This window comes from Cylas formicarius, unplaced genomic scaffold (genome assembly GCF_029955315.1).
Source record: "Cylas formicarius isolate icCylForm1 unplaced genomic scaffold, icCylForm1.1 PGA_scaffold_7__23_contigs__length_41026272, whole genome shotgun sequence".
NCBI classification, from domain to species: domain Eukaryota; kingdom Metazoa; phylum Arthropoda; class Insecta; order Coleoptera; family Brentidae; genus Cylas; species Cylas formicarius.
Genome location: NW_026844352.1, coordinates 21,787,635 through 21,801,845, shown reverse-complemented (window position 1 = coordinate 21,801,845; position 14,211 = coordinate 21,787,635). Strand labels below are relative to the sequence as shown.

At 34.2% G+C, this 14,211-nt stretch overlaps 1 protein-coding gene across 1 annotated transcript; it reads left to right on the top strand.

Annotated features, from left to right (window-relative positions):
• Nucleotides 1–175: 175 nt before the first annotated feature.
• LOC132705085 (KIF-binding protein-like) lies at nt 176–12,191 on the top strand. Its single transcript, XM_060675515.1, has 7 exons — nt 176–427; nt 6,509–6,768; nt 6,862–7,116; nt 7,169–7,380; nt 11,424–11,646; nt 11,716–11,924; nt 11,983–12,191. Exons 1-7 carry the CDS (start codon nt 218–220, stop codon nt 12,189–12,191), a joined length of 1,578 nt encoding a protein of 525 aa, XP_060531498.1. The 5' UTR covers nt 176–217.
• Nucleotides 12,192–14,211: the final 2,020 nt, after the last annotated feature.

Genomic DNA, 14,211 nt, shown 5'->3' with positions numbered 1-14,211 from the left:
CAAGTTCGTTTTTAGTTCATATTGTGAAGCGTCATAAATTAAATTGAGGTATGATAGCAAACTATACCTCGTTATGTAAAAAACAAGTCAACTATAATATAAATAACTACCAAAGAACAACGTTTTAAAAATCGATACCAAGTATGCACGACAGTTGTTAAATTGTCAAAAATTACAGTGACGTTTTCAAACTAATATTCCAAAGGGAGCATAAAACATGGAAGAAAACATTAGCCGTACAAACGATCTCGAGCAATGTTTCAATGAGTTAAAGAACCTGTCGTTAACTTACAAGTTGGGTCCGGCACCGAGTACTTCGGGAGATGAAATTCGTAATCCTCTCCATAAACAATTCGAGCTAATATTGTCGAAAATTGAAGTTGTGCTGAATAACGTAGTTAAAAACTCTGAAGAATATTTGCGGACGGTAAGTGCGATGCGGTAAAGTTTAGGCTCCGTCAAATTCTCCCCTCCACCCCCCTCTATATTAATAATGTTTTTTAAATATAAATAATGTTTTTTAAATTTTTTTTTTAAATAAAAATTAAACAGTGACGTTAGGGAGGGAGCTACTTTATAATATTTTTTGATAGGAATGTATGCCATTGTTTATATTTATCATACAAAGATTTTCCAAAAGTTGTTTAAAATGATCACGTCCAGCTGGGATGCAGTAATCCGATGCCAGTTTTACCTTATATGGTGCGAATTGGAATGACCTGCACAACATTATTCGGGAACTGGAGAGCAATGCGAACAATTGGTTTAAAAACAATTATTTGAAATTGAATACGGACAAAACTCCAAAATATCCTTTTCGCTAGATAAATACAACAACGGCGAACGGCAGTCGGCTAAATTACTTGGCATTACACTTGACAGTAGACTTGACTGGAAAGATCATATTTTATCTCTTAAGCGAAAACTATCTTCCAGCTTATTCGTCCTTAGAAAAATTAAGGAGTCCCTAGACCAAAATGCCCTAATGACAGTGTATTATGCTTTATTTCATGCCCACATATCATATGGGGAAACTCTGTCAATGCTGTTAAAATATTCAGGATGCAGAAAAGGGCTATAAGAATTGTTGTTGGGGCTAAGCACAATGAACACTGTACTCCATATTTTAAAAAATATAAGATAGTCACACTGCCCTGTATCTATATTCTCCACAATCTTTTAGAAATTAACAAACATACTAACATATTTGAAGGTGCGTCTCATAGTTATCAAACACGTGCAAAAAATCTTATACAAGTTCCAAAACACAGATTTGTTACATCAGACAAAAATTCTTTAAACATTAACTTGTACAATATGCTGCCAGATAGGTACAGACATATGGCTTGTAATGTGTTCAAAACTGTTGCTTATTGAAAATTGTTTCTATAGTGTGGACGAGTACTCCAACAAAACAAAAACTAAATTAAAATCATTGGCTTACTAAAATGTGTGAAGATCTTAGCACACTATCTTGCACTTACACTGTACGATTTTTATATCTACTTCATGTTAGTGTTGTTGACCTTTACATTTTTTATTGTTCACTATTGTGTTATTTATAAAATACGTTTTTTTTTACACCTTTATACTTTTTACATTTTGTTTTTGTATTTTACCTTATATTGACAAGCTGCAATTGTATTATTATTGTACAATATGCGGTTAATAAAATTCTTCTTCTTCTTCAATCCTCTCCTCATACACCCAGCAATAATTCGATTTCTTAGGTCCTCAACATTTTCGACAAGAGTAACGTAAGTAACGGGCCCGCAGGAAAAAATCCGGAGGGTTTAAATCCGGCGCAGAAAGTAAGTGGGGTGAACCTCATTTGGTCTAGCGATTTCTACGTCTTAAGTGTCAAAAACTTACTAGCAATCTGACTAAAATGCGCTGGTGGGCTACCGCATTGCATTTCTTATAGTCAATGGTACGTTCTCCAGAAATCCAGAAAGCGTGTGCTCCAAAAAGTTGCGATACACCTCCTGGTAACTCCTCCTGGTAGAAACACTTGTTCGATTAGGCACCCTCCCACAATTCTAATCCAAACCTTCAAGGAGAACTGATGTGGAAAATGCTCTTCAAATATTGCGTGTGATTTTTTATCACACCATAAATGGTGGTTATGAAAACGTCTTATGTCTAACTGATTCGGGTTGGCTCAAGCTGGAGGACCGATATAAAGTTTAGTTAGCCACTTTTGTTTTTTTACTGAAGTCCAACAAGACTCCATCGTACTTGTTTGATAAACTTTGCAGAGGAAATGATATTCATAATCGAGACACCCGTCATTGTTTAAGATATTGTGTTCCTAGACACACTTCGGTAACTTTCCAGAGATCTTTTAGCTATAACGCAGTTAAATTATTTAATGAAATTCCTTACGCTATAACGTCCCTCCCCACAATAAAGTCCTTCAAAAAAGCATTAATATTGTCTATTAGACCCGCCCGTAACTAGCAAAAGCGTATGAGTTTATGATGTGCGCCTATTTCTTCTGTTTACGATGTACGAGGTTAGCGCCAAAATTTCCCGGCCTGACATAGATGAAGCTCCACTATCACGATAAAACTTTGTCTTCTTTTAAATATGTATCTTAGTAGGCTGCAAAAAAAAAATTGAAGTCTTGCGTCAAATAGTTTTTTATTGACAGCATTTTAAACAAGACGTGTCTGAAAAAATGTCGCAAATAACGCAAATTTAGTATAGAGCAGTCATAAAGTTTTTGACAAAAGAAGGGTTAGCATCTAAAATTATTAAAGAAAGGCTGGATGGTGTGTACGGCCAAAATTCTCCTTCGTATTCTGTAGTGAAAGAATGGGCAAAACGTTTTCGAATGGGGCAGGAGTCCCTTGAAGATGATTCAAGAACTGGTCGACCAGTGGAGGTAATAATGGGAGATATTGTTGCGATTGTGGAAGAGGTGGTATTGAGTGATCGACATTTATAGGTCAAGAAAATCTCAGAAATTACTGAGCTTTCTGATGTAAGTGTTGGTCGAATCCTGCATGATCATTTAGGTATGCATAAGGGTAGTGCAAGATGCGTTCCTAAAAACCTTTCGGCTATTCAAAAACAACGCCGTGTCAAGTATGCGCGGTCTTTGTTGGAACTCTGTAGGTCGGAACCGAAGCCTATTGGGACGGGAGATGAAACTATAGTTCTCTATTATGACCCTCTATCGAAAAAAGAATCAATGGAGTGACGTCGTAAGGGTGAAGCACCTCCAAGAAAATTCAGAGTCTGCCAGTCAACAAAAAAGGTGATGGCCACGATCTTTTGGGATTGTGAAGGAATTCTTTTGATAGATTTTAAAGAAACTAATACCGCTGTCAATGGTAAATATTACACAACATTATTACATAATTGCGAGACTCTATACGTCTAAAACGTAGAGAAAAACTGACCAGAGGCGTATGCACCTGTCCATACTGCGGGTGTTGCACAAGCTGCCATTTTAAAGTGTGGGTTCCAACAGAAAGACCATCCTTCCTATAGTCCAGATATGGCCCCCAGCGACTATTATTTCTTTGGATATTTGAAAAAGGACTTACGTGGACGGAAGTTTAACGACGAAGTTGAGTTAAAAGAGGCTGTTTTAGCTCATTTTGCAAACAAACCAAAAGAACATTTTTTTAAAGGGATTGAGTTGTTAATAAAGAGATGTAATAAATGTATGGAAGTTAAGGGGGATTATATTGAAAAAAAAAAATTGTTACTCTACTTTGTTTCTTTCATGTTCAGACCGGGAAATTTTGGCGCTGCCCTCGTATATACGAGTGTGTATTTTGTTGACAATTATGGTGTTGGTGCTGTTGTTCTTGTGGTTACATGGAAGAGCGCAAATTGCGAAGTCGCCACTATTGTATTGTTACTTATATTGTAATATTTTGATTATCAATATGGACAGTTTATTATTATTGTTATTGTTTTTTGCGCAAAATCCATTGACAGAACGCAATGCATGGAGGGAAATCCGCGAAAAGGATTGATCAACGCGTTGGATATGGTATGGATACAAAAAATATCCTTGAGAATTTAGCGAACAGTTCCATTGCGTGCATTCAAAACGTCAGCAGTCGATCTTCGTCAACCATGTTCTGCACATCCTCTTCCACCTCTACCGTTAATGCTGTTCGTGGCCTTCCTGTTCCTCCACTTTCAGTGTACAACCGGTAGCTTCTAATGCATTGCTATCAGCAAGTCCATAAAAATTTCACTCATTCTCTGAATAGGTCATCTCGGTATGCTTCAATCTTAGACAGGAAGATACAAAATGACTGACATATTCGGATAACACCTGAAGTATTTGTTGCGGTTGCAGTCCTTTCAACAGTTTTTGTAAATTTTTTGTGTGATAAATGTTAAGTTATTTTTAGTCAAATTGTTGGCAAATATTATACGTTATTATTATATTATATTTATACTTTTTTGTGAAATTAAAAATGTCTTCAACAAAATTGTCATGGCCCTCTTGGTTTTTGAAACACAGGTTAAAATCCAAAATTATCGATTTTGGGAGTTCCCGTTTTGTTATAAGTTATTAAAAAATTTAACGTCCAGATAGGATTTTTCTGTAAAATCTGGAGGCGTAGTTTGTTTTTACTTGCTCTAACCATTTTTTAGTAATGAAGGAAAGATATATTTTTAAATGGAACACCCTATATATTATTTTTTACATTAATTGGAAATCATTTAAGGTTTTCAAAAATATATATTAGTATAAAGTTGTTTTGAAAACTAAGCTCAAAATTGAATTTTTTCATTTTTTACTTTATTTGTATCAGTAGGCCATGATTAATCTATTAGAAACAATATCCAAGTAAACAAGTGTGGATCTAAGATCTAAATAAATACAGATTTCAAGTTTTGCACAGTCATTTAAGATACTCAACTAAAATTTAAATTATAAACGCGGACTGTTGCAAATCCACAAACAGGGTTCAATTTTTTTTTTATTCGATAAATTACTGTGCCATGGAAAGAAAAATCTTAATAATGTAATTCATGAAATTTAAATTCTTGAGTAAAACAACAATAACACAACACAATAATTATTTTATTTTAAGAAAATAATTTCTGGGTAACTTTAAATTTAAGAAAATAATTAAAACAATAGTAATACATAGCGCTATATTTATTCAAATACACAGATTTTGACTGCATATCTGTCTAAGTTCTAGGATGCTAATTTATTGACAGGTCTGCCTTATTCTAGCACAAAGTTCAACTCCATTTCTGGGTCTTTATTTTTGGGCACTCCCTAAAAATAAAAATCGAGTGGTGTAATATCAGGTGAACTCGGAGGCCAGGGTTCAAAAGGATTGTTTCTTTATATCACTTAACCACTGACGAAACAAACCTTGAATTGCTGGAAATACATGTCCTGAGAGGAAGATTGAAAAAGTTAACTAAACGATCAGCATTTGACTTATTATTTGATCTCCCAAAATCTCATACCAAGCATTGACTTGAAAATGTTAGTCATGAACCTGTGTGACTATGCAAAACTTCAAATTTCTGTTGATTTATATAGCCAAAATATAAGGGTGTCTTCATCTTAAATAGCACATCAATATTTTTATTGTAAAAACGTAACAATACCCCTAAACAATTCCCTATCCATCACTGCTAGTAAACATTTTGAAAATTATTTTTCAGGTGGTAAGTAGTCAATTTATCGTAACGGTAAAAAACATGGCTTATACAAAAACTGAGTTTGCTTATTTGATGTTTATTGATAAAATACTAAGAAGTTTTATGACACAAAATTACACAGGTGACGACAACAATCTTCTCGCAATAACTATCCGAAAGTTAAGATTGCAGTTAACAAATATTCTATTTTATTATAAGCGAGTGAAAGCAACATAATAACAAATTGGTGTAATTATTTAAAAGGTTATGTCCGGGCAAAGCACCCCCGTTATGTATACGTAACACTGTTATTATAAAACAACTTATATGATACATATTTTTTTAATTTTATTTATTTTTTCAAAAGCGAGTATACAGGTAATATTTAAAGTTTCTTCAAAGAGTCTCAGTCTACTTCGACACAGGTAAGTTTTTAAAGTAAACTTTAGTTTTCCATATCAACAAGCAAAACCTTATCGACCCCAATATTAAAAGCAAATGTCCATGCTGCCTTTTATCTACTATCTGCAGTATGCCCGGGTCAGTTTAAAAGAAACAATTCTAATCAATTATAAGCGGATTGCAGATGATATTGATAATATAGTGAATAATATCATATACATGCGTAAAAAGTAAGGTTTGGCAGGTAATAAGAGTCCATCTCTAATGTTCTCTCCTTTAATACTTACTATATGGTATACTTTGGGACAAACTATACCAACCTTGTCTGCTATATGTATGATTAAGTAATTGGAATATAGATTTTTTCTTCCATGAATTTCTCTCTTCCTCAGTCTCAAAAATATTTACAGCAAATGATCACCACTTACAAATTTTCAATGCGATGAATAAAAACAGCATGTTATTTTAGATATGCATGAAGTCGTCAATCCTGTACGAGAAGGCAAAAATCCTTCTTTCCGAAAACCTCCTTGCAGAAGGTAACGATATGCTAGAAGATAGTTTGAAGGTGATATCGGATTATTCTGAGCATCCGCAAGTCCGTTTTTTGTACCTCAGAGTAATGAATCATTGGACTTACGTCCTATCTAGAATCGGCCACCTTGAAAAGGCGAAAGATGCTTTAACACAGATAATCGTAGACGAAAATAAACAACCTGAAGTTTTTAGGTACAGGAAACATGCTATCGTTCTCTTTTTTTTTAATCTTTTTTATCAAAAGCCGAAAAATGTATAACCTACAACTTTTTTTAAATTTTTAAGTACCGACGACTTATTTTTAAATACGAAAAAGGACCGACAAACATCGCTGTTGAAATTAAACAGGCTCACCATAAACAATATGCAGTTACTAGCTTGGATATACGGAAAGTTGGGCGATACGGATGCCCACTTAAAAGCCCAACACGACATTCTGCAGAGGCAACTCGAATTTAACGAAGACGTCTTGAAATGGGCGGAGTCCTGCTACAAACTCTCCGGGATGTTTATCGGAAACGGAGATTGGGAAAACGCTAGGTTCACTCTGGCTCCAATTTTGCTTAGGGAATGTAAAATCCGCTTGTTGCAGATACCATTTGAGCGCGGCCGGATCTGTATTGAAGCCCCTCGAAATATCCTTTGTCCCCGTTCAAGACTTACACGCAGTTCAGGCAGATATCGCGCGTACTTGGATTTATTATGGACTACAACTCTTCCAGACGAGTACCGAAATTGATTGGAATATGAATAGCGAACCCGACGGCGTGGTCCAAGATGGGGATAAAGGGATTGAACTCGCCCGTAAGAGACCAACTTTATTCGGGTCTATAATTTCGGACAGTTTGCAAACTAATTTTGCAGAACTGCGCAGAACTATTTGCGCACTTAAATCACAATACAAAAATTGCCGCTTTTGAATAACCATCATCGAATAATCTCAGAACTATATTCTCGCCATGTAATTATACTATATTATTCGATACAGATTAAACCTTCAGACTTCCAGAGACTTCTCAGAAATAGCGGAAGGTCAAAATAATTGGAACTGTTAGTACAACAATTTCCAGCTATGGTCTGTTCATAGATATAAGAAAGTGACCAATTGCTGTTGAATGGGTTTCTGCAAGGGTGGTCATTAACATACAATGCAACAAGATTATTACCTAAAGTTTCGGAATTTAAATTCAGGTAAAATTATGGTCCGTAATAGAAAATAATTTTATATCTGCCTGTGTTTAATATTCTTTGATTTGGTATACTACTTAGTTTAAGTTTATTAGTAATCATCCTCCTCTTATTTCGTGTGTAATACAGCGTGTGTTGAATCGTGTGCGAATTATGCAAAAATATGTGCGAGTCTAATGTATCTCAGGAGGTGCTCCCGCACAAATGTAGAAAACACTATTCTATTGAGACTAAGGAAGTTACAAACAATGTTTATTTGACTCTCACTGAACGTGGTGCCAGCAGCAAGAAACGGCCGCATTGACGAAAATTTCAACATCAACTGTATGGAAAATTGTGAATAATCCAATTTCAGCGAGGAAAAAAAGAAGCGATGCTGACAATTTCTCGAGTGTAGATGAAAGTGATCAAGATGTAATACGGCGTAAAATTTACCAGTTATACGAGGAACAAAGCATGCCTACATTATATTAAATAACTTAATTAGGAGGCTTGAAAAAGATGAAACCGGTGTTAAATGAGGCAGAACGACCTTGTGGAAGTTTATTCAACACATGGGTTTTAGATTTTTTAAAATTGAAAAAAGGCAAATTTTAATGGAATCTTTTAGAATTCGGAAATGGCTGGAATATCTAGAAAAAATTAGGATTTACAGAGAACAAGAAAGATCGATTATTTACTTGGATGAAACCTGGTTCGACACTTATGATACCCCGGAAAAGGGTTGTGTTGACTCAACTAATAAATGTAAAACAAACGCGCCATCAAAAAGAGGTAAAAGAATAACTATTTTGCATGCTGGCTCTAAAGATGGTTGGATTCCAAATGGACTTTCTCTATCTGCGAAAAATATTAAAGATTCTTCTCTGGATTACCATGAAGACACCACCGCTGATTTATTTGAAAGTTGCTTTAAAAACAAACTAGTTTCAAAAATTCCTCCTAATAGCGTTATTGTAATGGACAATGCAAGTTATCGCAGTAGACAGTTGATTAAAACTCCTTTCCCATGTGACACAAAAGCAACAATCCAAAACTACATGTATAATAACGACATTTATTTTCACTAAGATTATACCAAAGAGCAATTAATAATAATAATTAAAGCTTGAACCTACAAAAGGAATACGTCTGTGATAATTATGCCAAAAATCTAGGGCATACAGTTTTAAGGCTTACCACTGTATATTTAATCCCATTGAACATGTTTGGCACCAACTGAAATCTGCCATTCGTCGTAACAATGTTTTTCCCCGTGTTAACTCCAATGTCCTCAAACTTATAGAAACCGAAGTTTTTAACGTCCTTCCAAAGAGTTGGGCAAATTCGGTTAAACATATAGAAAAAGCAGCACAATCGGATATCCATATTGTAAATAATATAGAACAAATAATAATTAGAACAGACGATGATAGCGATAGTGATACTGATATATTATGTGAATAATTTTAAGTAATTTAAGTAGGTAATAAAAATAATTTGTAATTTTATTTTAGATTTAAACATAAATACATACATAAATAAATAAATATTGTTTAGTATATTTCCTAACAAAACCCCAAATAATTAAATTCTAAGCAAAGTACGGACCTGTCCGGCCATATTTCATTCTTACAGCTTGTCCGGGGTTTTCCTTAATTCGTTTCAGTTAGTCACTTTCTTATATCTATGAACAGACCATAGTAATAGAAAGCTGTGAGAAAAAAGTAAGATAGAAGGTGGGATGGATGAAAGAAGCGCAACAGAATACATATACAAAGTTATTCATGGTATACGAAAGTTTTCAAAACATTTTACTTGTGGGATAAGTCCTATTTTGTTTTTTTTAAAGATTACTTTAATACTGTACAAGTTGTCCCAAAACTGTTAAAGGTATGAGAGTTACACTTTTTTAAGGGGTATTCCCTACGATCAAAATAAATGTGTGTTTGTGTGATACATAAATCTTAAAGTTATTTTAATTAATTTGAAATAATTTGTAATCTGATTTAATGTAATTTAATGTAATGAAATAGAAAAACAATGTTTAAATTGCATCAGCGAAATTTACTTGTAATTTTGTAATATAAATTATAAAAAAACTTCTCATCTCAAACAGGGTGGAAAAAAATTGATCCTCATCTAATAACAACTTTTTGAAGCGGCTAGAAGTTGACTAATTCAAATGGAACTGCAAATTTTTGAACTTTCTCCAACTAATTCTTCGCGTTTTGTGGAATCCATATGCCTATTTTGAAATGACAGGTAGGAGGTCTGAAACCATTCGATAGGTAATTAAGATAAAAAAGGTAGCATTTAAATTAATCAAGTGTTAGACGCTTATACATTAGAACAATTATTGGCCTCCCTGTATAACGGAAATATAAAATATGGTCTATGGTTACAACTCATTGCGGATTTCACTTACACACCTTACAAACTTCTTATATATTTGAGTAATTAAAATAACGTTACATTTTAACAAAATTCAAAAAACCTTATAGTTTTAGTATCATTTGAAACATACACTTATTTTTGTAGTAGAATTCAAAATGAAACTAATTTTAAAAGTATATTGAATTGACATGCCTAATTTTGATAAAAAAAAAATCAAGGCATTATAGTAAATACATATAGCCCAAAAATTTTTTTAAAAATATTTATTAGTTAAATTCAAATTAAATGAAAGATAAAAAGTTCATATAAAAATGGGTCCACAAGTCTTTCATTTTTTGGATAATTTTAGTTTTGTGCAGCCACTTTCAAATCTCCTTTTTTTATATACTAATATAATATGTGCAATGTCGGTAAAAAATAGTATATTATGCAACAAGTGCGGTAAACGGCATTTGACTCACGAGTTTATTTGACACGAGTGGAGCAAGTGTTTAATAAACGAGTGAGTTAAAAAGCTTACCGAACGTGTTGCATACTATACTTTTTCTTCGGCCGTTAGTTTATGAGTACATTTTCGTAAAACAACACGAATACATTCACTGACATGACCGTCAGAATTGACAAACGTCAAAATTCAAAGCGTGGGAAATATCTCCGAAAACATCCGATTGCTCCCAAATCCGTGCGGTAAAATACCGGAAATGTCCGAAGTGGCTCGGATTCGCGGGAAAGGAAACTGACGTGGTAAAGTGACGCTTCCCGCACGCTAGGTAGGTGGGTAATTAGGTATTTTACAGACGGGAGTAGAAAAAAGATATTTCATCTTCATTTCATAATTTTTACATAAAAAAGGATACTTGGTAGGTGTTGCTATAAGCGTCCATTCTTAAGATATATTTGGGATTGAAATTGTCCATGTATGTGATTTTAATGGGAAAATTTAAACATTTTAAATATTTGATTCAAATTTCGGGACGACCTGTATGGTATGAAAGCAATTTTAAGAAATTCCCTTAATGGGACATTACACAACCCAAAAATAAAACTTTTTGGTAACCTTGTATTTTGACTGTATATAGAAGATGTACCGAAATTAAAGCGCGAACCGAATTTTATATATAGTGAGTGGATAAATTTATTTTTGGTTTTGAAAAGCTTGAAAAGCTCAATTCCAAGGCGAATTTGTGGTGGAAAACGAAAACGAACTGTTCAAAAACGGACCCATATACAACTACTGATTTTATAAACCTAATCTCTGAATCTGATAAATCTGAATTTTGTAGCAGCTGTTGCTATTCCTAAACAAACAACGCTACACACTTTTAAAGACCTTCCGGTGGAAGTACAAGAATCGGTTCCAACCGTTATAATTCGAACTTTAAGCCATGCCAAAGCTCTGTTTGAGGCTACTTACAAATGGATAAAGAGAGCCCGGTTGTACTACTCGTTAAGGGATTATCCTCTTCAGTTTGTTAATTTGGGTTTGGATTTAAGTGAGTTATATAGGTGAGTAGATAATTCGAACAGCACCAGCAAATATTCAAGCCCATTAGGTAGGTGAATTGAACTTTTTAGGTTTTGGAGTGCGTATGAGACGGACATAGATTCCCAGTATATGGTCCAGAAAAGGAGGTACGACGCACTTGAAACCCTAACCGCAATATTAAAAGATGTGAGACCTAATTGCTACGCGGCGCTCCTAATCGAACTGACGAAAGAAATTATCGAAGTCCAAGTGGAAATGATGGGTTTGAATTTGAAGAAAATGTTCACGCCCACGGACGGTATTCTATATCCATTTCGCTTTAAACGTTATCGTAAATTTTAACCAGGTTATTACAGTTCCACAGAAACATATAAACGAAGATCTTACGAAAAGACAAATGAGCGCTTTTGCTTCAATCCACTCCAAATTAGAACACGCGTCTTCATATTTCGAAACAAACAGTCAGCTCGGTGAAACCGCCCGTTTAGAAAAGGAAAGTGAATTAAGCGAAAGCTCCGAAATCTCTAAAAAGAGCGAAAATGATAACGAAAACTGTATAAAATAAACTTAGATCGTTATATATATAATTTATATAATATATTAATTAATATATATAATATAAAATTTACACTTATTATAAAATAAAAGTTTGACAATTTTCTAAAGGTCATTTCTCTAATCATAGACCTCATTTACGTATATGTCATTTTAAGGGAAAAGATGCTCGTAATCTCAACCATTTTCAGATTAAGTATCAATATTTCTCCACATTCCGTACAAAGACACTAAAAACATTATTTTGTGAACCATTTTGAGATTAAGTATCAATGTTTCCCAAAATTCCGTAAAAAAGACACTAAAAACATTATTTTGTGAAATATTTTGAGATTAAGTATCAATGTTTCCCCACATTCCCTACAAAGACACTAAAAACATTATTTAAAATTAGATATTATGTCAACGCTTTACTATTTTACTTTCATTTTCGGTATTAATCCAGCAAAATAGACCCCAAACGACAGACGTTATGGTACCTAATTTAGAAAGATATTAATTAATTACACCGCGTTGAACCAATTTTTTATCAAACTCTTAGTTTTTTGCTTTCTTTCGCTGGAGTACCCAGGCATTTAAGTTTCTTTTAATCATGATTTGGGGAGGACTGAAACAATCTACACGTAAATGTAAAGAAATTGGAAATATAATACAGTCTACTTAAAGACAAATTAGACAAAAGAGCGTTATAATCCACAAGAACTGCTGCATCACATTATTAAGTAATTTTTAGGAATGAATTCTTGTTTAATTGAAAAGCAAAAAGTTCATATAAGACACAAGACGTTCGTTTTTTTTACATACAGATGTCATTTTTGTTTTATTTTTTTGTATAAACTAGTAAAATACTTCCTATGTCACAATAGTAAATTATGCAACAAGTGTGGTAAACGTCATTTGACTCACGAGTTTATTTGACACGAGCGGAGCAAGCGAGTTAAAAAGTTTACCCAACGTGTTGCATAGTATATTTTTTCTACGACCATTAGTTTTTCGATACATTTTCGCAAAACAACACGAATACATTCTGACATGTCCCTCAGAATTGACAAATGTAAAACGTAAAGCGTGGGAAATATCTCCGAAAACATCCGATTGCTCCCAAACCCGTGCGGTAAAATCCCGGAAATGTCCGAATTGGCTCGGATTCGTGGGAAACGAAACTGACGTGGTAAAGTGGCGCTTCCCGCGCGCTAGATCGGTGCGTAATTGGGTATTTTACAGACGGGAGTAGAAAAGATGATTTTTCGCGATAAAAAAGGATACTTGGTGGGTGTTGCTACGAGCAGCCATTCAAATATAATAGCACTTTATTTTTTCCAACGGGTAACATGACCCAATTACAATTAGGTAAAAACTAATGTTAAACTAAACTAAAAATAAAGAAGGAAAGAAGAAAAGGATAAGACGCAGTGTGATGATAGTTTGTTGAAGGTAACACACATATTGTAAATAGGGTTTTGAAAATTGATATTGAACTAGAGTAACTGCGGTACATGAAAAGGTACTTGTTCCAGAAGAAACAGACAATCGACTTCGTAATGAAATAACTTGTAGAGAAATGAAAAAGATTGCAAGTCTGCGCAAGCTTAGAGGCAGTACAGCGAACCTTCCCGGCAGAAGATCATGATCAATTCTCCTCTCAGGATAGGAACCGTCCTCCCTGAACATTAAATACTACAGTAACCTTCTCTGCACACTCTCAATGGACCATACCAGCGAGCCATAGTCAAGCTTGGACCTAACGTAACAGTTAAATGACAATTTACCAGTACCTGAGCTATAAAAATACCTGCAATTTCTTAGTAGGAATCCTAAAATTTGCATTGCACTGGAAACCATTATAATAATGTGAGGTACAAAAGAGAACGTCTGGTCAAATACAATCCCCAGATCCTTTACAGTGCAAAGTCTAGTCAGGATAGTACCATCCATATTGTGATTAAAAACTATAGGAGTTTTTGTGCGTTGGTAAGAAACCACATTACACTTGCTGATGATGCAATTTATTTTTAGTACACCACTGACTG